At 34.1% G+C, this 24761-nt stretch overlaps 2 protein-coding genes across 6 annotated transcripts; both read left to right on the top strand.

The window, feature by feature from the left end:
- Window positions 1-4983: 4983 nt before the first annotated feature.
- On the top strand, window positions 4984-13600 carry LOC133871864 (uncharacterized). Of its 5 annotated transcripts, none has more exons than XR_009900890.1 (8): window positions 4984-5122; window positions 5530-6203; window positions 6673-7113; window positions 7335-7854; window positions 10396-11972; window positions 12060-12605; window positions 12915-12989; window positions 13270-13600. XR_009900890.1 is itself a non-coding variant. In XM_062309328.1 (6 exons), the coding sequence occupies exons 2-6, from the start codon at window positions 5678-5680 to the stop codon at window positions 12263-12265; spliced, it is 3261 nt and encodes a 1086-aa protein (XP_062165312.1). In that variant the 5' UTR covers window positions 4984-5122; window positions 5530-5677; the 3' UTR covers window positions 12266-12688. The 5 variants fall into 5 exon arrangements, 3 of the variants coding, with proteins under 3 accessions (XP_062165312.1, XP_062165291.1, XP_062165307.1); XR_009900889.1 differs by having other exon boundaries at window positions 13257-13600; XM_062309328.1 differs by lacking the exons at window positions 12915-12989; window positions 13270-13600 and having other exon boundaries at window positions 10396-11963; window positions 12060-12688.
- An 8887-nt stretch (window positions 13601-22487) lies between these two features.
- On the top strand, window positions 22488-24221 carry LOC133871840 (chaperone protein dnaJ 20, chloroplastic-like). Its single transcript, XM_062309283.1, has 2 exons — window positions 22488-22998; window positions 23905-24221. The coding sequence occupies exons 1-2, from the start codon at window positions 22543-22545 to the stop codon at window positions 24052-24054; spliced, it is 606 nt and encodes a 201-aa protein (XP_062165267.1). The 5' UTR covers window positions 22488-22542; the 3' UTR covers window positions 24055-24221.
- The last annotated feature ends 540 nt before the right edge of the window (window positions 24222-24761 follow it).

The raw sequence follows: 24761 nt of genomic DNA, 5'->3' as shown, positions 1-24761 counted from the left end.
ATCAAAATTTAATAATAGTCTATCATAAATTCAATAGTAATTTTAAGAGTCACATCAATTTTGAATGATACAATGGTGATATGTAGTATTACTCCTATTGAATAATTGCTTTAGATGAATATTTCGTAAAAATATTATTAGAGTTGTGTAATAAACATTACTTTTATATATATATATATATAATGCTTATCAGACGTACATCGAGATAATTTTTTTTATTATTATTAAAAAGAAAACTACGTACCTTATCTAAAATAGATTAAAAATTATGTTTTCTTATATTTTAAATTCTAGTAAATAAATGAGTTGTGGATTGAAGAGGTAGATGAGATGGGATAAAAATGATAAATATATGGAGAACATATATATAATCCAATAAAGACTTACAAAATATTAATCTTTTATCAAAATTAATCACTAGTGTAGCTATAGAGATAGATTCGAGATTTTGATAAGTATTTATGTCAAATTCGGTATGAGATTGATTATTGACAAACCCTATTGTACGCAATGTCTTATTACATTAATCTTAGTACTTGTTATAACTTGAGAATTAAGGAAAAACTTTCTAACAAAAATATACATCCTCTTTTTAAAGTCTAAGCAAGCCAGCTCCATAAAAACTATAAAATATGGCATCTTCACCTCCCTAGCTAGGTGCCAAAAAGCACATGGACATCTCTTGTGAATGTGTGTTTTTTTTTTTTAAAAAAAAAAAAAAAAAAAAATTGTAGAAATTGTTAAATCACCAATTTTCTTAAAATTTTAAGCTGATAAGAAGATGTAAATTTAATCATTTAATCATACTTTAACACCCACCTTTACGTATGGACTAAAACTCTCTTTTAATAGGTGGGGCCTAACACGTATAACATTTAATTGAAATGGAAAGTAAATGAAATAGATAATATTCGAACTCATAACATCTACCCTGATTCCGTGCTAAATCACTGTTTTTACTAAAAACTTAAGTTGATAAAAAAAAATATAAATTTAATCATTTAATCATATGTTAATATAAATGGATGTCGTTGCGTGTGAGGTCCAAATGATCACATTTTCTTCTTGCAAAATGCTAAGCAAGACAATCTGCACTACAACGGGTTTGGCTTTTGGAACAACCTCTACTCTTGCTTTCTCAATAACGCTTGCATTCAAATTCTCAAAATCTCAATCTCCCCAAAGATTGTGAGCATTCAAATTCAGCTCAACTCATGATCCAAATCTATTTTTGACTCATTCTTTGTGTGTTCACACCAGAATCTGAGCATCATCGAGTTAATGTCCTTACATAAAGATTTGGGCAACTGAACACACACGCATACTATATGTTGGAATAGTTTGGATTATTGCTTTAAAAAGAATATATTTTCTTGCTTGTAACAACAAATTTTCCTTTCAACCATTAAGCCGACTCCAATTACAACCTTTTATGCTTCTAAAGGTTTGAGTTTTTGATTTGCCAACTACAAGCCTGTAAGCCTTTATGCTTCTTAATTATAACTACTAGTTAATTGTACCCTTGCCAAAGATATAGGTCATCCTAGGTTTGAAAAGTATATGGAAAGCATCTGTTTGGATACAAGTAGAAAACGTTTTCTACTTGTTACAGTGTTTTTTTTTTCAAAAATAAATCATATTTTATTCAACTTTTTCTAAACAAATCATATTTTATTTAATTTTTTCTAATTTTATCTTACAAAGTCAAACCTCTAAATTCGCGTACCAAATAAGAATTGAATTCTAATTTTAAAAATCGAACACCCAAACGCACGATCTTCTCAAGTTATGGCTAGTTTGGCGAGTGGGAGATGAGTAAAGTATAAAAATTTAGAAAGACAAATGGCTCCTTAATCCTTCAACTTTCGCGGTGCAATCACCCATAAGGATTGTGGACAGAGATGAAAGAGTTAATGAGCTAATCGACGAAGATACTGAGCGGTGGAAAGAACCCTCGTTAAGGAGATTTTAATGAAGATGAAGCTTAGAGAATCTGTAGTTTGGCAGTTAGTCCCAATAGACAGATTGATCAATTAACTTGAATTGGTACATCAAAAATGGATAATTTTATGTGAAAAATGCATACCATATGGAAAATAGTATATTCACGCAGGCTACACGAGGAAGCTCAAATCTCTTTACAAAACATTGTGTGGAAGAGGATATGACAAATAAGGATATTGGGGGTGGTGAAGGTGTTCTTATGGAAGACCTACAACAATCAGCTGCCAACCAAAGAAAATATGTTTTAAAAAATGATTGTTCATAACCCCGTTGGTCCCTATTTTTGGGTTTGATGTGGAAAATATTATCCATATTATGTGGCGATGTCCATCTTCAAATGATGTACGAGGGGATAGTTTAAGAAAAATTAAAAAAATGCTCATACAGAGTTGATGATTTCCTCCATATCCCAAGAGCATTCTTAGCAGAGCCAAATTATACTAAAAAGCAGCAAAAAAAAAAAAAAAAAAAAAAAAAAACCATCTCCAATAGCCTCAAGAAAATAGTGTTTTTTGTTTAGTGGCCAAACAGTATTCATAAACTTTGGTGAGTATTGTTCACTTACAAAAAGAATAAAAAATAATAAATTTTGTCTATCTTTATTTATTTATTTTTCACACCCAAAATAAAATGATCATTAGGAAAAAGATAAATTTTCAAAAATACGAGTGTTAGGATAAGACAAATATTAAAATATGACCGTTAAGAAAAGACAAATTTTTAAATGACTGTTAGAATAAGATAAATATTTAGAAATATGATCATAAGGAAAAGACAAACATTCAAAAATATAAATATTATTTGAGAAATAATAAAGAAATATTTGAAAAAAAATATTTACATTGCAAGGCTATTGCGAGTGCTTTAAAATAGTGGATAGGTAAAATAGAGAAAATTAATTTTTAGTTATTTTGACTAGTAAAATTTAGTAATTCTATTAAAAATGCTTTGAATGGGCTATATATTAGAGAAACTTGAGGAAGAAGAAGATGAATTGATGGCCACAATAGCCATAAGGATATGGCTCCATATAAATACATTATTCTTTGGAGGTGATCTCACACACCCTTCCTAGCTACTGAGGAGTGCAAAGGAGTATGTCGAAGAATTTCATGAAGCGGCACATAGGGTGAGAATGAATGTTGAGCGAAAGCGAGACATAGTAATACCATACCGAAATGGAAGGGCCACCTTGTAGAGTGATAAAAGTTAATTGGGATGCAACGAAAGACGATGGGTGTGGGCTTAATTGTTATAAATCATGAGGGGAATGTTTTGGCAGCCATATGTTCACGAAAACCCTTTTATACTTGACCCAAGAATAGCAAAAGTATATGTGACATGAAAGACATTTGAATTTAACATAGATTTTAAGTATTCGTAGTATCATATCGAAGGGTGATACATTGGAGATAAGATAAGTGTTGGGGAACAGATAACAATCTTAGAATCGGTATCGACAATTGATTGATAATGCGAAAACGGTGCTCAAAGTTTCCAATCATGATATGCAATGCGCATCAAAACGGAAGCAAATATGACCGCACCTTGTATACTAAGGGCAGCAATCCAACAATATTAGAGCAAATTAGACACCAAACAGTTGTACTGACTCAACCGATCAAATGGTGAGAGGAGTGGGCATAAAGCCTAGTACCGCAGGTTATAAATTGGTCATATTAAAAATTTAAGTCTAAAACGCAAAATTTGCAAAAGGGACAATTTAAATTATAGGGTTAAACATTTTTTTAGTCATTGAATTTTCACAACTTTATTTTTTAGTCCATAAGTTTCAAATTGCATTATAAATGGTACCTCAATTTTAGGAAAAGACCGAATTAGTACCTCAGTTAAGTTTTCCGTCCAAAAACTAATGGTCCGCTACGTGTCAACCTCAGAGGTTGACACGTGGCACTATATAAAAAATTAAAAATTAATTAAAAAAAATTGATTTTTTATTTTTTTAAAAAAATGGGCCACCCCCATTTTGACCAAAGGGGTGGCTGGCCGGTTTGGGGTGGCCTAACCACCCCCGGACAGAAAAAAAAAATGGCAAGCCACTCCCTAGTGTTTTTATTTTTTCAATTTTTTTTTTAATTTTAAATTAATTTTTAAAGATTTTTATTTTTTTATATAGTGTCACGTGTCAACCTATGAAGTTGACATGTGGTGTGCAGTTAGTTTTTTGACGGAAAATTTAACCGAGGTACCAATTCGGTCTTTTTTTTTTTTAAATTGAAGTACCATCTATGATGCAAATTGAAACTCACGAACTAAAAAAATAAAGTTGTGAAAACTCCGGGACCATAGGAATACTTAACTCTAAATTATATTTAAAATCAATAACTGTAATTATGATGGCTAATTTAAAGAAGGAAAAGCTAATATATTAATATTATTATTAATGATACATAAGCATAAAAATGGGAAGAAAAGAAGTTAAATTGATCCTCATAGTTTGATGTTGTACCAAATAAAATTCCGTGGTTTTAAAATGAACTTATAACTTCACGTGGTATGTATATATATGCGTATGTGACAAAATGATCAATGTGTACAAATTCTGACAAATTTTCTTTAAGAGATTTTATGAAATTATAAATTTATTTTTTTAAAAAAAAGAATATAATTAATTTAAGAGTAATCAATCACCTCTTTTTGCCTGTTTTAGGGGTAATCGATCGCCCCAAAACTTTATGGGTAGTGGATCGGCCACCCGCATCCCACACTAATTTTTATTTATTTCTTTTAGTGTAAATTTATAATTCTATAAGGATTTTGTTGAAACAACAAATATAAGAAAAGAATATGGACTTATAAAAAAAAAAAAAAAAAAAAAAAAGAAAAGAAAAGAAAAGAAAAGAATATGGGTTTTGTTTTAATTACGTTTGTTGAAATAAGTTAATTTATGGTTCTATTTTATTCAATCAAGTTGTGCCCTAATTAGAGTTTGATTTTGCGGTCATGTGAATTTCTTTTACAATTTTAATTATTTAATTAATATTTTCTATTTTTGCCTCCCCTCCGTGCGAAACATATCCCAATCCAATATCTCCCAACCCAGTCGTGACCTACCGCCAGCCCCAAACCAAAACTTCGCCGTCAGAGACCACTGCCGGTATTTACGTTCTCTTTCCACCCGTTTTATTCTTCGCATCATATATTCTATGCGTTATCTCTCTGTGTGCTAATTTATCAAACAGATTCTAAACAAATTTCACTGCCCCTCGCTTCGTAGCAGAGGAAAGAAAATCCCAAGCTCGTCGGTTTTTACTCTCTCAAAATTATACTGGAATCTTTTCGATGATTTGTCTAGTTACTTCCTAGAAACTAAAAGTTGAATATTTGTTCCTTTATCTTCCGCAATTTTTTCGGTGACCAAATAGGGATCTGCAAGCTAGGTTTTCTGTAGTTCTTTTAGGACCCAAATGTTTGTAATAATTCCTCGTGGCTTTGTTTGATCGGCTCTGAATTTTTATTTTTGTGCTTTGATTCTGAGAAATTTATTCTTCGTTTTTGGTTTAGTTTTAGGGTTTTGAAGGCTTTGATTCGAAGAACGGTATTAATGGAGGTTTTGGTGGACTGACTGACTATATTAGGGTTTTGGCATTCTGGGTATTGAAAAGTTTAAGGGTTTGTGTGAGTTCCAGTAATTTGTGGAAATTAAGGTTTAATGGCCGACCGTAATACTGCGCTTGCTAAACCTATATGGATGAAGCAAGCGGAAGAGGCGAAGCTCAAGAGTGAGGCTGAGAAAGCCGCAGCTGCAAAAGCTGCTTTCGAAGCCACATTCAAAGACGTAGAGAAAAACCGTGAAAGGGAACCGGCTTTATCTGATAGTGAATCCGAAGAAGCTGAGGACTTGGCAAACAAGCCGATTGGGCCTGTGGACCCTGCAAAGTGCACCGCAGCTGGGGCTGGCATAGCGGGTGGCACCGCATGTGCCCCATCTTCATTTATGGTGGTAACGAAAGATGTAGATGGGAGGAAGGTGCCCAATGGGGGTGCACAGATTAAGGTGAAGGTGTCACCCGGGGTGGGTGTTGGTGGATCGGAGCAAGAAGGGATTGTGAAGGATATGAGTGATGGGACGTATACGGTTTCTTATGTGGTGCCAAAGAGAGGGAATTATATGGTGAATGTTGAGTGCAATGGGAAACCCATCATGGGTAGCCCGTTCCCGGTGTTCTTCAGTGCAGGTACTCATGTTTATAATTTTTCGTATTTATATGTGAATAATTGTTTTGTCATGCATAACTTGACTTTGTGAATTATATGAATGTTATTAACACAAATCAAATTTGTATGATTAAATTACACATTATGCATCACCTAATTGTGACTCGTGAGTGTATAGAATGCTGTGAGTAATCTGTGGTTTATTAGTCGAATGAACATATTGAAGCAATTGTTTATAAGCACAAGAGTAACCAAACCAAATTTTGAAGGCTAAATATCCAGAAATCACAGAAGAAGGAAGCTCCTGCAGAGAGGGGAAAAGGTGGAATGCTTCTTGATAGACGGTTAACGATTTTAAAATGAGGAAAATTGTTACTGTTTTTAACTTCCTAATCATGGCATTGCTCTATGCTCCGTTAGCTTCATATTGAACTTATTTACTCATCTCCCAAGTGGCTAACTTCTAAAAATTGATTTGTTGTCAAACAGGTACTAGTACTGGAGGACTGCTGGGTTTGGCTCCTCCCTCCACATTCCCAAATCTAGTTAATCAAACTATGCCCAACATGCCAAATTATTCAGGGTCTGTCTCAGGGGCGTTTCCAGGATTATTGGGAATGATTCCAGGCATAGTACCCGGTGCCTCGGGGGGTGCTATTTTGCCTGGAATTGGTGCATCTCTCGGGGAAGTTTGTCGAGAATACCTTAATGGTCGGTGTGTCAAATCTGATTGTAAGTTGAACCACCCACCCCACAGTTTGCTAATGACTGCATTAGCTGCAACGACATCAATGGGGACTGTCAGTCAAGTTCCCATGGCACCATCTGCAGCTGCGATGGCTGCTGCTCAGGCAATTGTTGCTGCACAAGCCCTTCAAGCCCATGCAGCTCAGCTGCAAGCACAAGCGAAGTCAGCCAAAGAGTCATCTGGTATCCTTATCTCTTGTTACCTGGTCCTGCTTCTACCATATGGTTTAAATTCGGCTACTTTATTTCATCTCTTGCTCCTCCTACTTTACCCTTGTTTTAGAATGTGTTTTCTCTTGTTTCTGGTTTTTCTCATAGCATCATTATTATCGGCACAGTCTAATCATTAATATAACCACCACCATCTTCTTCATCTTTTGATTGAATGTTGTGCTCCTTATCAGGTTCACCTGATAAAGCTGGGAAGGCTGATGTACTGAAGAAAACACTTCAAGTTAGCAACCTTAACCCACTTCTCACAGTGGAACAACTTAAACAACTCTTCAGCTTTTGTGGGACTGTTGTTGAATGTACAATTACTGATTCAAAGCATTTTGCTTACATAGAATACTCAAAACCTGAAGAAGCAACTGCAGCTTTGGCAATGAATAATATGGATGTTGGAGGTCGCCCTTTGAATGTTGAAATGGCAAAATCTCTTCCTCAAAAACCAGCTCTTTTGAATTCTTCACTGGCGTCATCTTCTCTGCCCATGATGATGCAGCAAGCTGTTGCCATGCAGCAGATGCAATTCCAGCAAGCTTTGCTTATGCAACAAACTATGAATGCTCAGCAGGCGGCAAACCGAGCTGCAACTATGAAGTCTGCAACAGAGTTAGCTGCTGCCAGAGCTGCAGAAATAAGTAAGAAATTAAAAGCTGATGGACTTGTAAATGAGGAGAAGGAAACGGACAGAAAATCAAGGTGCGTTACATTTTCCAAATTTCTGTGAGAAGTATCATCTGCCTTTTCTAATATCTGACTTGGAAATCGTGAAACTTCTTGAAATACTGCAGCAAGTTCATAATAGGTTCATGAATTTTGTGATACTGAATATTTTGAGCTTGCAATTTTCAAATTTGAAAAACCATTGTGTTGGATACGGCATTGTAACACCTGTTTCATATGGGGAAGATAAAGGAGTAGCCCACATAGAGGGTGATTTATAAAGATAGTCATGAGTGCTAAGTTCCACATTCCCTTGTTACTAAGTGAAATTGGACTTTATAAGTGGTTCTAGAGAAGTTTCAAATTGACTAGTCATTTTGAGGTGATAGCTCAGATGTGGCTTGTGTTTTTATCTGGGTTGTTACAAATTGTATCAGATCCACCTAATAACGCCAGAACATATGGTACTGGAGTACTGTATGACATAGCCCTGATGAGAACGTTAGGAGTTTAAGAGGGGAAGTTTGTAACACACCGATCCCATATGGGGAAGCTAAAGGAGTAGTCGACATAAAGTGGGTGATTTATAAAGATAGTCATGAGTGCTAAATCTCACATTGCCTAGTTATTTGGTGAAACTGAGCTTTATAAGTGATTTTTGAAAAGCTTCAAATAACTAGTCATTTTGAGGTAATAGCATAGATGTGGCTAGCGCTTTTCTCTGGGTCATTACTTTTATACATAGGTTTGTCAGGATGCAAAGGTTTTACCAAATTGACTTTTTTTTTTTGCGGGGTAGGTGGATTATGCTTTTTAAATGAGTTGGAAAGCTAGGTTTGTTAGAACTTACTCGTATCCTCTCATTATTGGAGTATGGGTCTTTAGATTTTGCTTGCATGATATTGCTGATTTGAGGTTGTTAGTGTGATATTTCATAAATGGAAATTTAGTTTCTAGCGGAAATAATAGAGACTAAATTTGGTCGAAATTGATCAATACGTGATCAATTACACTTTAGTTTATCTTCTTTATGATGTATTTTTGATTGGAGCTAACATTACTTTCAGGTAAATGTTTTTTTTTTTTGAAACTGTTTCATTGTTTTATTTTCTACTATATGTCTATGCTAACCAGCAAAATTGCTTACTGTAACTAGCGAAACCATTCTAATGGTCTCAATACATATTCTATAGTGGCCTTTTCTGATCCAACCTGCCGACCGGCAACAAGTTTGACCTTATTCTGTGTCCAATCTGTTCTGTTTCTGAGCTGGACTACAGTTGAGAATTATAATTTCTTCAGCAGATGGGTTGAGTTTGGGTAGGAGTCTTGGACTGATATAGTATGGATTTCTTCAGCCCCAAACTGAGTTTGACACTAATGTTTTTGTTTTTATTTTATATTTGGGGAAAGGGGGGGGGGGGGTGCAATGGTCAAATTTTTTTTTTAAAATATTGGTCTTTTGAAGGATGATGGGGGCTTTGGGGTTATCTATTGAAGAGCAATGGTAAAGGATTAATTTTGATGGTGGAGGCTTTGGGGTGCAATTGTCATTTTTTTTTTAAATATTGGTCTTTTGAAGGATGATGGAGGCTTTGGGGTTATCTATTGAGGAGCAATGGTAAAGGATTAATTTTGATGGTGGAAAGGTTGCAGGAACTTCAGAATTTACATTTCAGAAATTTTGGATTTCAGATATTTTCATGAACACTAGGGTTTTAGGGTGAAAACGTTAGGAAATACATGGATTTATGGTTTGTAACAATGCAGGAAAGTGAGAAGGGTTTGAAATTGATGTTAGATGGAAATTCAAGTTTTAGTATGGTGTAATGGGGAATTCGGTTGTTTAATAGCATTTTGGATACTAATCAAGGTAGCGATGGGTTAGGGTTGTGAATGAAATTTCTGTCTCTGAGAAAAAATGGCTTTAAGAGAAGGTCTAGTTCCGGCTGGGGAATTGTGATCCTGGTATGCAAATGAGGTTATTATTAATATTCTTATTAATAGTATTAATGTTCCTCAGAAGATTAGTGTACTTGATGATCGAGGATTGCGTTTATTTTGCATCTTATTAATGGAGATGTTCTGACGAATTATAGTTTTAGAGAAGCTAGTCAAGCAGAACATGTTATGGCTTCTTTGGGCTCAGTCTTCCCATGTACTTGTCCAAACTTTCTACTTAATCTCATAGGAGATTCTGTAGAGCTATTATCTGGTAGATCCTGTCAAAGGCTTGTGCCTTTTAATTATTCTGCAGAAAAGAAAGAACAGTATGGTAAGGGTTGAGAGCTTAATTGAGGCCTGGTTGTTGATTGAATTGGTTAAAGTTCAGAGAATTGAAAGGGAACAGATGGGTGAAGGAAATTTCTTGGCATCACACATTCATTACTTAGATATACCTCTATCAAAAAAAAAAAAAAATTACTTAGATATACCTCTAGGGCTGGAATTGCATCACATAGTCACCGAATATTATTGTCCTACGATTTTATAATTGTTTTATTTAATTCAAAGGGCATGTTTTTCATAAATATTTTGATATAAATAAGTTGATGAACTAATTACTCTAATTTACAGGTCACCATCCACCTCTCGCGCAAAGTCAAGGTCCAAGTCAAGATCACCAATCAATTATCGACGAAGGCAGAGGTCTCGTTCTTACTCGCCTCAATTCCGCTACCCAAGGGATCATAGATCCAGATCTCCAGTGAGATCTCGCCATAATTTCAGCTATGATGATGAAAGGCGGTCATATAGAAACATCCGAGATGGTAGTGACAGAACTAGAAGGCAAGATTCAGCAAGATCTCTTAGGGATTCTGAAAGATCACATGATCGTCATTCATCTGCTTCAAGGAGAAATAGGAGAAGTGTTAGCCCTCTAACAAGAAAATCATATCGAGATGATTCAGTCTCACCAAAACGTAACCAAGAAAGTTCACTGCATAGATCAAGGAAATCATCTTATGCACGTTCAAGATCACCCACTCATCACAGAGGAGGTAGGTCATCTACAAGAATTGATGATGAAAACAAATCAAAGCACAGAAAACGGTCTAGATCGAAATCAGCTGAAAGTAAGCATCAGTCTGCTGACAAAACAGATGAGTCTCGAGATGAAAAATCAAAGCATCGTGACAGAGGGCGGTCGAGGTCGGTATCTGCAGAAGGTAAGCATCATAGAAGCTCCAGGTCATCCCCAAGAAGTTTGGAAGAAAATAAATATAAGCACAGAAGGCGGTCCAGGTCTCAGTCTTTAGAAGGTAAACATCACTCCAGTGAGAAATTGGACGAATCCAGAGATGATAAACCAAAACATCGTAATAGAAGGCGTTCTAGGTCAAAGTCTCTGGAAGGTAAGCACCACTCTGTTGGGAAGGTGAATGAAACAAGAGATGAAAAATCTAAACACCGTGAAAGAAGGCGGTCCAGATCAAGATCTGTAGAAGGTAAGCGATACTCCAAGGGGAAAGCAGATGAAAGCAGGGACAGAAAATCAAAGCATCGTGATAGAAGACGGTCAAGGTCAGTGTCTGTGGAGGCTAAGCATCATAGAGGAAGCAGGTCATCCCCAAGAGGTTTACATGATAGTAAATCAAAACATAGGAGGCGCTCTAGGTCAAATTCTGCTGAAAGGAAGCATCGGCCCCATGATAGAGCAGATGAGAGTAGAGCTGAAAAATCAAAGCATCATGAGAGTTCACAGTCCAGGTCAAGATCAGCAGAACACAAACATTATAGAGGCAGTAGTTTGTCGCCGATAAGTTTGGAGGAAAATAAATCAAAATACATGAGGCAATCTAGGTCTGAATCTGCTGAAGGGAAGCTTCATTCAGATGATGGAAGGGATGAAAACAGTGGTGAAATTTTAAAGCCTTCTGAAGATGCTGAAAAGGAACCAGGTTCCAGCTTGAAGGGTTCAACGAGAATGAATGACAATGGGATGCTAATTGCAAAACATGAGGATTGTAACTCGAAGGAATCAATGGAAAGTATGGCAGTGGAAGATGACCAGGATCTGAAAAGCACATATTTGACGAATGTTGACAGTGGAGGAGGTTCAATGTTGGAAAGTTTTAGAGTCTGCTTGGATGCAGGGGAGCTAAGGGAACATGAAGTGTCTACTACTGTGCATTCAGAGCTAGGTGCATCTAGTAATATCTTTAAACATGAAGAAATATTGATTTTTCAGTGTTAATGACTGAAAGTGTCTCAATATCCTTTCCTTTTCTGGTTTACAGGAATGGGAGATCAAAATAATTGTGAGAAGCCAACTAATGTGGACAGTGACAGAATTTGCTCAATCCAGAACCTGGATTACATTAATGATGATTCAGAATTCATGATTGGAGACAAGTCTTCAATTTCCCCAGTGCTGAAGGCTCACCAGAGAAGCTCCGTCTCACCTGAGGCAGAGATGGTTTCCAGTGCAGAAGATATAAACTGATGCTAGAAGTTTAACATGGGCCATGGAATTGCTTTTGATTTAAGACTTTCCATGCTGAGTGATGGGTGGAATTTCTTGGACAAAAGCTGTCAACTCTCAGAAGCTTGTTTCCATGAAAGATTGCTTAGTGTTTCTTTGGTGCTCAGAATTTTCTGCCGGTTAGTGGTTCTTTATAAACACGCTTTCTGTGTTTGTTTCTTGTTTGCAGGTCCTTGTGTAATAGACCGGAACTATAGTCCTGAAGCTGGTCTTGCTGTGGTTTAATAAATTCAAGAAGTGTCATGCTTTCATCCACAATCGGCCATGCAATGTTTGTAACAAGCTTCTTTTACTGCTTGATGTATGTTGGACTATTATTTCTATAACTACGTGGTGAATTTTTCGATTAAATTGTTTATTTAATGGATTATTGTCATTCTGCAAGTTTGTCTCTTAGGTCTACATTGTCTTTGGCAATCTTTATTTGTTGACTCTCCTCTTTTTTTTTTTTCTTTTTTTTTTTTCTTTTTTTGGGTGAAAACTTTCTCTTTCATGTGGCTGATAATAGTCCACTTTCATATAAATTTCATGGTGTGGTGGGACTGTAATTATTCAGAACTCCTTTTTTTTTTTCTTTTTTTCTTTTTGGGCGTATCCTGGGAACATGCAGGTATCATGGTGATTTTTCATTGGAGCTTTCTGACATTCAGTTTGACAGGATTGATTTTCTCTGATGTAAATGAAGGTATGCAGTCGTCATAGATTTAGATTGTTCAGCATTGGCGAGCTTATGTAGTTAAAGCTTCCATGCAAGTTTTGAAATTTTTGGGAGTGTTGGTTAAATGTAGTATGGAATAAACACGTTTCTTTGATACTGTGTGCCAATCCTTTTTATAAGTATTTTACAATCTTGGTGTCTTATTCCTTACCTCATCTTTCTTCATTTCTCTCTCTCTCTCTCTCTCTCTCTCTCTCTCTCCTTTTTCTTTTTCTTTTTTCCCTTCCGGTGAAGATGTCTTGGTTAGGTAAAGGTACTCTTAAGGTCAACCAAAACCAGATGTTGCTGGATGAATTGCATCAAAATTCCTGTGATGAGCATGAGCAGATTGCCAGGCTCACTTTACAGTCTTTGCTTAAAACTTGTGGTGAAATGCGAATGTTGATTTTTATCAGGTAATTTTACATGCAGCTGCTGGGTTGAGTTGGGTTTTCTTTATAGAAGCTTCAGTTGTGTTTGTGCATATGGTTATTTCTTTGGTGCTAAACTGTGCCATGTACCCGACTTAATCACGATGGATAGCTGGAATTTTACTGCTTTTATCTTTTTATAATTCAAAATTCTACGCTTTACTTTAATGCCCTTTTTTATATGCATTTGCTTGCTAGAGCCGAAATTTTATGATACTTATTTTAGAGCCGAAATTCTTCTTTGTGCTTGTCTTCTCTCTCGCTCTCTCTCTCTACCCCCAGTACTTTAAAGCAATGGATAGGATTGTTTAAGAGCTGCATGCTTTGGGGCTCGACTCTGGGATGAATTATGCGTGGTGAAGTGGATATCAAAAAGTATCTTCCTGATTTTCCTAGCTAGGTTTCGTCTTTCCCTTATTCTTTTGTTTTATTTTCATATTATTTTAAAACCCTCCTTCCCATATTATGGGAGACTTGCTCTGAGGAAAAAAACAGGGACTGAGCTAGGGAGATTAGCACTAATAGCATGCTTTATCTTTTAAATGTAATTTGTACTTGGTTTTTTTTTTTTATTGGGCGTTTAGGTTCAATTAAAACAGGATTGCGGTTGACTATTTTGTAAAAGAAAATCAAGTTCGATGTGTTCCTAATTAAGGTTCAAGTTTTAAATCTATTCAATAACTATATTTTATAGGGGTATTTTAGATGTTGGTGTATTGTACAATACAAAAATATATGTCATACAATATGATACGTAATGATATTAGGACGATATAATCAATATATGATTTGTATTTATTTATTTGGGGGATTTTTTCTTCTTAAGTTTACCCATAAAGCTTTTTTGATCAAAACTGTTATAATTTGAAATCAGTCCTGTATGGGATATCTCTGAAATTAGTATTCCATTTCATTACTTGATTGAAAATTGTGGAGAGTAGAAAATAAAATATTTCATTTAAAATAATAGAGGATGGATAACAAGACAAGTAAACAAATTAATAAATAAGAAAAGCGGGAATTGGAAGTCAGGTGTGTTATTCTGATATAAGTGGAAAAACAAAAAAAAGAATGAAGTCAAATTGATGTTAAAAAAAAAAAAAAACACACACTGAAAATAATTGTTCAATTTTATTTTATTATTTTATTAATTTTTGTGATGGAAAATATTATTTATTCAGGGTGTTTGTGTGTCTAGGATTTATCCAAAAGATCTTACACACTATTTTTTTAATGAGTCAAAAGATCCTATACTTGATGAAAGGATACGTATCTATAAATAAAAATAAAAAAAATAAAAAGATGAAAGGATACGCTGTTTCGTTACGTACAAAATAATAATAATAATCTAATCCTTGTGAGCTGTCAAGGAGTTTGCCTATTTGATGGCAAGAAAGTGTTTAGTCCATGATGTCTTATCTGACCTTTTTCATTTGTCTAATTTGGATTTGGTAGAAAAGTGAAAAAGTGGAGGGGAAAATGATATTTAAATGATTTATTATCCATCCATCAATGGGTTAATGTGAACTTGGATTAATAATAATAAGAAGAAAATATTGCAGAAAATGAAAGAGCTTAGAGATGAAAATATTGCATAATAACAGAAAAAAGATATATGATATGATAACTTGGATTTAAATATATTTTAGATTTGAGAAACGCAACATGCACTTATAAGTGCTTATTTTTTTACGTGGCTGTAAAAATTACAATTGAATTGAATTTTATACGGATTAATTTATATATTTTTACCCCAATAATGATTTTTATTATCATGTCAGAGAGTAAACACTTGAAAGTGCATGTAGTATTTTACCTTAGATTTTGATGTTGTCTCAAGAGCAAGTAACTTAAAAGTGCTATCATTGACCACCTTAATTGCCACTCTATTCTCTAAGAAGGGCGGGTTTTAAGCAAGTTGTTGTTGATAAACTTGTTAAAGCCATCTTGTAGGGCGTTTATAAAAATTAAAATTAAAATTATAAAATTATAAAATAAATAAATAAATAAAGAAGAAGAAAATCTAGTTGACATTTTCTCATATCCACAGGTTATTCAATTTGTTTTCGTCCGCGTACAAGAAATAAGTATGGTGGTTTGTTACTCATTAACAATTTAATATCTATTGCCTCAATAGTTGCACATTTTTCTTTTATATATATTGAAAGTGATTTAATTAATATTTTAACTCCTTTTACATGTGGGCTTAAACTCTCCCTTAATTAATAAATAAATCACTAACACGTAAAATATTTAATTAAAATATAAAGTAAATGACAAAAATAAAGTTCGAACTCAAATCTTTGCTGTGATATCATGTTAAATTGTCACTAAGCTAATAAATAGTGATTGATTTAATAATTTAATTAATATTCTAACACTCCATCTCACATGTGAGCTTAAACTTTGCGAGACTCAACATATAAAATATTTAACCGAAATAAGAGGTGAATTATGAAGAAAATATTCAAACTCGTGATTTCTAACTCTAATACCGCATTAAATCACTGCCGATTCAAAAATCTTAAATTGATTCAAATTAGTGAATTAAATCATTTAATTACTATTCAACGTATTGATACGACAAAGTTTAAATTATTTGAGTTGAAAACAATAATTGAGAGACTGATATAAAAATATCTAAATATCAGTAGTCTCTTCGCACGAGGATTGCCGACCTTTATGCTGATATAAAAATATCTTTTAATATAAAATATCTTGCCTCGTGAGTCATGCAGCTCCTGTGACCGAGTGCTTTTCAAGATTGGAATTAATGGTTGCTTTCTGTGCTTGACGATGCGTTTTGGCTGATAATAATAATTAATGATAATGATTTTTTTTTCTTAATCAAAATCTTTTTTTTTGCCTCCAAGATGTTCCTTTCTAATTATGAACATCATTTTCGGGATTATCTTTTCAAAGACTATTCGTCCTTCTTTTTTTTTTTTTTGTTTTCTTTTTTACTTTGACATTTAATTAAGCAGGCAAAACGCCAGATTCCTGTTTGTGTGTTTATTAATTCAATAATTCCTTCTTAATTTGTCTTCTAATATATTTCCAGCCCTTTTAGTTTAATTACATCTTTGAGCTCAGGAATTTCTTTCCAGCTTCTCAGGCTAATTAATTTCAATTTATATTAGCATATCATGACATCCATACGCGGAGCATCTCCTGATGTTAAGCTAACACCCTTCTTCTTTTGAGCGGGAAGTCAAATTATTTTCTTAATATTTGAAGTCCAATAAGTAGAATATTTAATTGAAATGGAATATGAATAACGATAATGTTTGAACTTTGAATGCCGAACATTTTGCTCTGATACCATGTCAAATCACTACGGTCCTAAAAACTTAAGCCAATAAAAATAATTGGTTTAATAAATTAATAAATATTTTAATACGTGTTTTTTGATATGATTGTATCGAGGTTTAATTATCTACGATTGACCGACACTCAAAAGAAATGTGCATTCTCTTTTTAGATATCTAAATACATATGATATTCAAAATAATATGTGAATAGTGTTAATAGAGCTATTCTACAAGTTTTTCATGTGTCGCTCAAAAAATGAGGTGGCATTTAAAATTACTATTTGATCAAAATTCAATAGTGATCAATCACATATCCAACGTTGATTTTAAGAGCCACCTCATTTTTAAAAGGACATAAGATAAACTTCAAACATTACTCATATTAATATAACTTCATTAAGTAGTCTTCAATTTTGTAAATGGTCACGAAGAATCATGGGTCATCGGGAGCCCGATAGCCTAGGGATTCGACGGCACACGTAACACAAAGCTTCAATACACTCAAATTTCACAAACATAAAATGATTTGTTTCTCGAGAGAACAAAAGAGAAAGATAAAACAAAATGAATAGCTCTCTTTTTCTCACCCTGTGCCACAACTCTTTCTATTCTGTTTGTGCGGTGCGCCGGTGCCCAAAAAAAACACAGCCCAGAAGAAAAGATTCACGTTTTCTCCCTGCGCATCTATTTTTGCGGTGCGCCGGTGCCTAAAAAAACAACCAAGAAGAAAAATTCACGTTTTCTCCCTTCGCACAAAACCACATAACAACACAAAGCTTTGCGGCGCTTCTCAGATCTGATGCAATTTTCGAAAGAGACGGAACCTGAGGTTTTTTTTTTTTTTTTTTTTTTTAAGAGGACGATTTTGGAGAAAGAGTAGAAAGAATAAAGACAATGGATCGGAGTCCACAACTTAGTTGATGGATTTCTAGTTACGCCCAACAGCTACGTTCAGCGCCCTGTGAACCATAACCGGCCACTTCAACTCCATCGACACCGGTTGATTGTGAAAGGGGAAATGATTATTATACAATTCTAATAATTTTTTTAAAATTTTTTTAAAATTTTTAAATTGATTATTGAATTTATTTTTCTATATGTGTATCGTGTAAATGTCTATAGACTTTACTCACTTTTAAAAGACGCTTTAAAAAATGAGGGGTATCCATGACTTCAAAAATGTCTAGGTCATGTATGTATTGGTGATGTGAGACACTTTAACACGCCCTCTCACGTGTGGCAGCTTTTGGCCAAACATGTGTTCAACATTGGACAGAAAATGTCTATCATCGTCTAAGGAACCTAGCTCTGATACCATGTAAAAGTCTATTGGCCTTATTCACTATCAAAAAACGTATTGAGAGAGGATGGGTATCTATGACTTATAAAGTGCCTAGGTCATGTATTTATTGGTAATGTGAAACACTTTAACATATCTTAAACATCCAATAGTTTATCTTAAAAAAATTGTTAGAATTGTAAGAAAGTTGTAAACGTATTATATCACTTATATAGTATATTCTGTTTTGTTTTTCTACATAATTGTTCACATATCCAATGGTTGATTTTTTTATTTATTTTTTTTAAAAAAAAAAAAAATTGTTGAAATTGTACAAGAGTTGTATAAAGATTGTAAACGTATCCTCGTTGGTTCTCACAAATTCAATAGTAATATAGAGATCTATAGAAGGTATATATAAAGGTGTAGGTTTATCATTCCTCTAATTAGTTAGAAAAATGATATTTGGTCACCCCATGACACAATTATTGATCACCTTTGTCTTATTTATTTATTTATTTTTTTTATAAAACTACAAAACCAGAACCCAACTCATTTACATAATTTTCTGGTTTTTTTTTTTAATAAAATAAATAAAATATATTTACTTATTTATTTTTTAAAAAAAGAAGAAGCAAAGGTAGTCAATATATGGCCAAATATCATTTCTCAATAAGTTATGTATTGTGCCACGTAAACTGCAATTATAAACCAATGGAATAATTGCACCGTTGGTTCTTGTGGTATACTATAATTATTTTTCACTCCCTATGGTTTAAAAAGTTCATGAGAGGTCTCTGTGATATGCAATAATTACGTTTTACTCCCTGGTTCGATTTTCCGTCCACAATTTTGACAGAATCTGTTAGCCCTACACGTCAACGCACGACACGTGTCACTATCTTATTGGCGACATGCGTCCATCTTAATAACAAAATATAAATTTATTAAAAAAAAAAAAATAAACTTATTTAAAAAAAAAAACAAAAAAAAAAAGAAGAAAAAAGGGCAGGCTTGGGGTGGCTGGGCCACCTCCAGAGGCCGCCGGGGGTGGCGCGTGACCACCCCCAGGCCATTGGGGGTGGCTGGGCCACCCCCTTGCCCCCATTTTTCTTTTTTCTTTTTCCTTTTTGTTTTTTTTTTTGAATTTTAATTTTTTTTTAAAAAAAATAAGTATTTTTATTTATTTTTTAATAAATTTATATTATTTTATTAAGATTGGACATGACAGCGCCATGGCGACACGTGGCACTGACATGGCATTTGACGGAATCTGTTAAAAATTTTAACAGAATTTGACGCCAGAAATCGATTTGTAATTATTGCATACCACAGAGACCTCTCATGAACTTTTTAAACCATAAAAAATGAAAAATAATTATGACATACCACATGGACCAATGATGCAATTACCTCTAAACGAATTTATTCCTTTTCTTATGCCCTTAAACCCGTGTTTAGAGACGAACTTGATTCCATTCGGCCAGTTGGCCCTTCACAAGCACGAGGGACATTAGGAATTGTTTGGCATACAAACAGGTTTATTCTATTACTTTAAAAATATTATTTATTAATTTACATAGACGTTGTTGAAACTTGATGTGCAATAATCATCCCGATCTCTAATTAAGAATGTCTTTTTCAATATTATTTGGCAGGTGCAAAATGAAATCGATCATGGAGTTATTTAATTTAATTAAGATTTGTTTATGCTAATAAATTGACCTGTTTTATTTTTATTTTTATTTTTATTTATATTAGAGAGTCATTGTCGTGATTTACATCTGACATCCCAAGAATATCAAATCTCTTAATTCATTCGTTTATATCGCTAATTAAGTCAAAAAGTCCGCTTCATTTGCAGCTCAACATGCACGCGTGTTCAACGTGAGATTCAGCCACGTGCATGCTTACCTATTTCAAAGCCAATAAACACTAAAATACTGTGCGACTAATTCTATGAAGCTCCAGCTAGCATTGCAGAACAATATTGTAAACCCTAACAAATATATCATGGATTTGATTATAGATGATTATTGTATGAATTTGCACTTCTCTATTCCAAAATTTGTTCTTAGTCTTCTAATTCATATCCAACTCCTCACAGTTTAGCTCTTTAGTTTAAATTTTGGGCTCAGACCTCATCTAATCTATTGAGTATTAATTTATTTACTTATCTTCGATAAAAAAAAAAAAAAATTGTTATTGCTAATAATTTGGATATATTATTTTCAACATGCATAACCAAGCAATCTTATCTCTTACTCAATCGAATAAATCATTTTTAATAATATTTATTGTTGAAAATGCTCTTTTAATTATACTTGTCACAGATTTACAGTAACTCGCATAATTAATGACTTCTCAAGCCTTTTTTTTTTTTTATTAAAAAAAAAGAAGAACTGCTTCAGATTTCTCTTTCACTTTACTAATCATTAGATTTTGAATTGTTTAATCATCGCAATTAAATTGTAAAGTAAATTTGTTTACGGTAATTAATCTAATTGTAAACTTTTGTCAAATTCATTGCCATTCAGCTTTGAAGGCTATTTAAGTTTCCTTTTACAATTTCAAAATGATGCTGTTAATTATAGTAGCTTACTAGGGGGCCGGCGTTTTTCTTTTCAGAGGTGGAGAGTAATTAACGCTTTTAGAGAAAATTTGGGCGAGGCCAGACCCCAGCTGGCTCCTCCCCTAATTTGTGTCGGCATCGAAAGGTGACAAGGTGTCAATGGAAAGAAGAGATATGAACAATTAAATATAAAGTAGAATATATATATATATTGCTTTTGTTCGGTGCCTATTTGATATGGTCTTAATTAGCCTGTTGAGCACTCCTTGGTGGATGGGCACTTTCTCGATCTTTTTTGGGCAGCAATAAAAGTGCAAACGAGTTTGAACTATAATTCAAATAAATTTGAGTCGTGTTCAAATCGATTATTAAATGAATTATTCATACACATAAAATTAGGCTGGATTATTAAACGATATATACATCAATTTCCAATACCTTACATAAGGCTATAAAAAAGTGAGTATGATACCGTGTTAAAACATTAAAATAAAATAAGAAAGAGTGAAAGTAGAAAATCAAAAACAAAAGTTTGAGGTAATTCAGCCTTAGAGGCATTTGCCCACCCTAGAAACTAGAGAAACGGATCCTCTCCATTTCAAGAAATGGAGAAGAGCTAGTTAGTCGTTCTTACAAGGAAAGAAGTGTTTGATATGACTATATCTTTATTTTATGACTTGATCAATACAATTGCATTATAGGGAAAAATCTGATGGGTAAGGTGAGCTAAGAAATATAAATACCTAATAAAGAAAAGAAAAAAAATATATATCCTAAAGTTTCTACCAACTTCAAATAAAGAAGACCCTTTTTCCTACAAAAAGTGTTGAGGTGGTATATATATATAAAAGCTGAGTAACAACTAAAACAGTGAATTGATTGATGATCCAACGAAATGGTCAAACATTTGACTGCTTCGTGTCTCCATGGTTGGATGAATTGAATAGCTTTGATATATATATATATATATATATATATATATATGCATGAGTGGTTGAACCAAGAAAAACAATTCAACAAAAAAAGCGCGCGTGGTGGATTAACGATTATATATCAATCCCTTCTTATTTTGTTGTGGTAGGTGATGGGCTACCTAGTACCATCAACCACGCATATATATATATATATATATATATATATATTATTTTAACCCTTGTCATTAGAGATGATTTTAAGGGCACCAATCGAGTTTAAACAAAAACCTTGATTAAGATAAATTAATGTAAACTTATATATTTTTATCAGTATTATAAGATAAAAATGTAATTTCGAATATTTTTTTTATACACACTTGAACTTAGATTGATTAAATTTATAAATAAGTGAATCATCTTGTGAATATGTTCAAAGTAATTTGGAAAAATAAATAAACTAACTTACTACTTGAACATGTAATCTAGTTCAATGATGGATTTAATCTTGGCTCAATATAATATATAGTTTTAAAAACTTTTAAGGGTATTTTTTCGTTCCTTTGAACAAAATTACTGACGACTCCCCGCTAGTCATAAGCTAACGCCACTTTGGCCATTGCACCGTCCGACTGCATGAAATTTGGTATCATCAAAATGAACTAAAAGCGGCTATTAAAACTTTTAAAAAAGAAAAAGAAAAAGAAAGAAAGAAAGAAAGCATAACATAATTTTATTTTGTCATGTTAATGGGCTACAAAGGTAATTTTCACGAATCATTAAAAATTGAATTTGAATCTCATGCGTGTGATGGTCAATATCCAAACAAACAGATAAACGCCTTTCGTTCCCGGCTGCCCCAAAAAGCGACGCCCAGTCCCCCTACTTTCTCTGCCCCTTACCCAACTCAACACAAAAATTAAAATTAAAAAAAAAAAAAAAAAAAAAAAAAGAATTCGGAGGTAAACATATAAGAAGAGGCAAAAAACTACACGAAAGAGAACCCCCATCGTCTCAACACACACACAAACAAAGAGATGCGTTGCTGTGGATTGGCACCAATACCCACGCCCCTATCCATACCCGACCCGAAAACCCGCTTACAATTATCCTCCGCGTGCTTCTTCCCCGTCAAACTCGTATCCTCGCCCCGGAGACCTCCTGGGTCGCTCAGGGCCAAGGCCAGGGCCACCATCAACGATGGGTTCGTGACGGAAGAGGCCGCCTCCGGGTTGAGCTTCTACGAGCTTCTGGGCATACCCGAGTCCGGATCCTTGGTGGAGATCAAGCAGGCGTACAAGCAGCTCGCCCGGAAGTACCACCCGGACGTGTCGCCGCCCGGTCGGGTCGATGAGTACACCAAGCGGTTTATCCTGGTCCAGGAGGCCTACGAGATCCTGTCGGATCCCCGAAGGAGAGCTCTCTATGATCGAGACATGGCCAAGGGTCTCCAGCTCGCGTTCTCGGCTCGAAGATACTACGAGAGCGACGAGGTTTGTGTTTCCGTGGATTTTTTTTTCTTTCGTCAGCATAATTGATATTTTGCAATTTTTTCTGTGCTGGCTTCTTTTTTTTGTGAATTCTTTTCTGGATTAAATTGGGTTTTTGAGATTTTGTTTAATTGGTTTAATTTTTGAGGAAAAAATAGATTTTTTTCTTTTTTGTTGCTGTGTTGATACTCAGTGGGAATCTAGGGATACGACCATTTTTGTTCTGAATTGATGTGGGTGTCTGACCCATATTGTTTTAATTATTTTACTTTCTGGGGAAATTCCTATATTGATATTTTAAGTGGGGTATATATATATATATTGGTTCCCTAGCCTGTTTTGTTAATCTGTATATTTTTTTCTTCTTGTACGGATTTCTATGGTTTTTGGAGTTTTGGGAAATTTGGGAATTCTGCTTTTGCATTCATGATAATGTTGATTTCTGTGCATATCATCATATATGAGTTAGGTCTTCAGACTTGTTCCCAGCTAATCTCCCTGTTGCAATAGTAAATTGGATTAACCAGGGTTTAAAAAAAGAAAATAGGACGCCATGGATGATTGTGTATCTGACATACTTTATTCTGTTGTACCTTAAAGAAATGGCATATATATATATATATATGGTTCTGACTTTTGGAAATAAAGTAGTATTGGCCTCTTCTTGAAGATTTGCAAATCTTTGATGGGCTAAACAAATCTTAAAAAGTAGTTTTCCACCTCTCCCAGAATTCACTTCTTCAATTCTTGGGTTTGTAAAATATTTTACCAAGAAATTTGAACTTGTTCATTGAACTTCACTGGATGTTTGAAGCATTGCCAATTCGCCCTAGTGTTTTGTATTGTTCTTGGGTTTTAAATCTATGACCAGGATTATTATTATTGACATAGGCTTTTCATGGTGATCAGGGAATGGAAGACAGGACCGAGTGGAAGAACCGTTGGGAAGCTCAGCTATCAGAGCTAAAGAGAAAAAGCATGAACAAGGATGCAAGAGGAAATTTGTCCTGGGGAGCTCGAATGCGCAGTCGAAGGGATGAATTAGCCAACGAATTATAGATATATAGGTTTCTTCTCTTCTGTTCTCTCTGTGTATATATATATGTAAACCTTCCTTCTTACCTAATGGAGCACTCGGTTGATGCGTTTGTAGGGTTGAACTTTGACACTTCCCTTGTATAATTAACGGCCATTCACTCCTTTTAGCTGCCTTTTTCTCTTGTATATATCAGGTTGTGCTATTTTTTGCTTTTTAATAAAATTTTGATTACTTACTAAAAATAAATAATATAAAATAATAATAATTAATTGGGGTTGCATCTAATTTCTTTTGTCTTCCATTTATACAAAGAGAAGAGAGGACGAAATAAATGGGGCCATGTTGAAGGTGATTGATTTTTTCTCTTTTAAGTGGTTATATTTTTTTCTTACATATTAAATTAAAAATAATAATTACGATTTTAAAACTTATCCAAAAAAAAAAGAATGCAAAATCTCAACCCGATTTGACTCATCTTAATACTAGATGATCTTCTTTGTTGAGGTTATATCTTGTCTGTTTGTCTGTTTAGGCAACTTGAGCAGGAAAAGTCTGAATACAGTTAATTGATGTGGAGAAAGACGCAGGTGTTCTATATTTGTCCTTGTGGTCCTGCAAATGGATATGTCTATATTATTCTTAATTTCGATTCGAGCATATCTCTTGGCTGGATATGTCTCTGATCTTCTATCCATGTAATTTATTCCCTTTTTTTTTAATTATTTTT

This window comes from Alnus glutinosa, chromosome 1 (genome assembly GCF_958979055.1).
Source record: "Alnus glutinosa chromosome 1, dhAlnGlut1.1, whole genome shotgun sequence".
Lineage (NCBI taxonomy): Eukaryota > Viridiplantae > Streptophyta > Magnoliopsida > Fagales > Betulaceae > Alnus > Alnus glutinosa.
The sequence above is the reverse complement of the archived record's forward strand: the minus strand, read 5'-3'. Positions and strand labels throughout refer to the sequence as shown.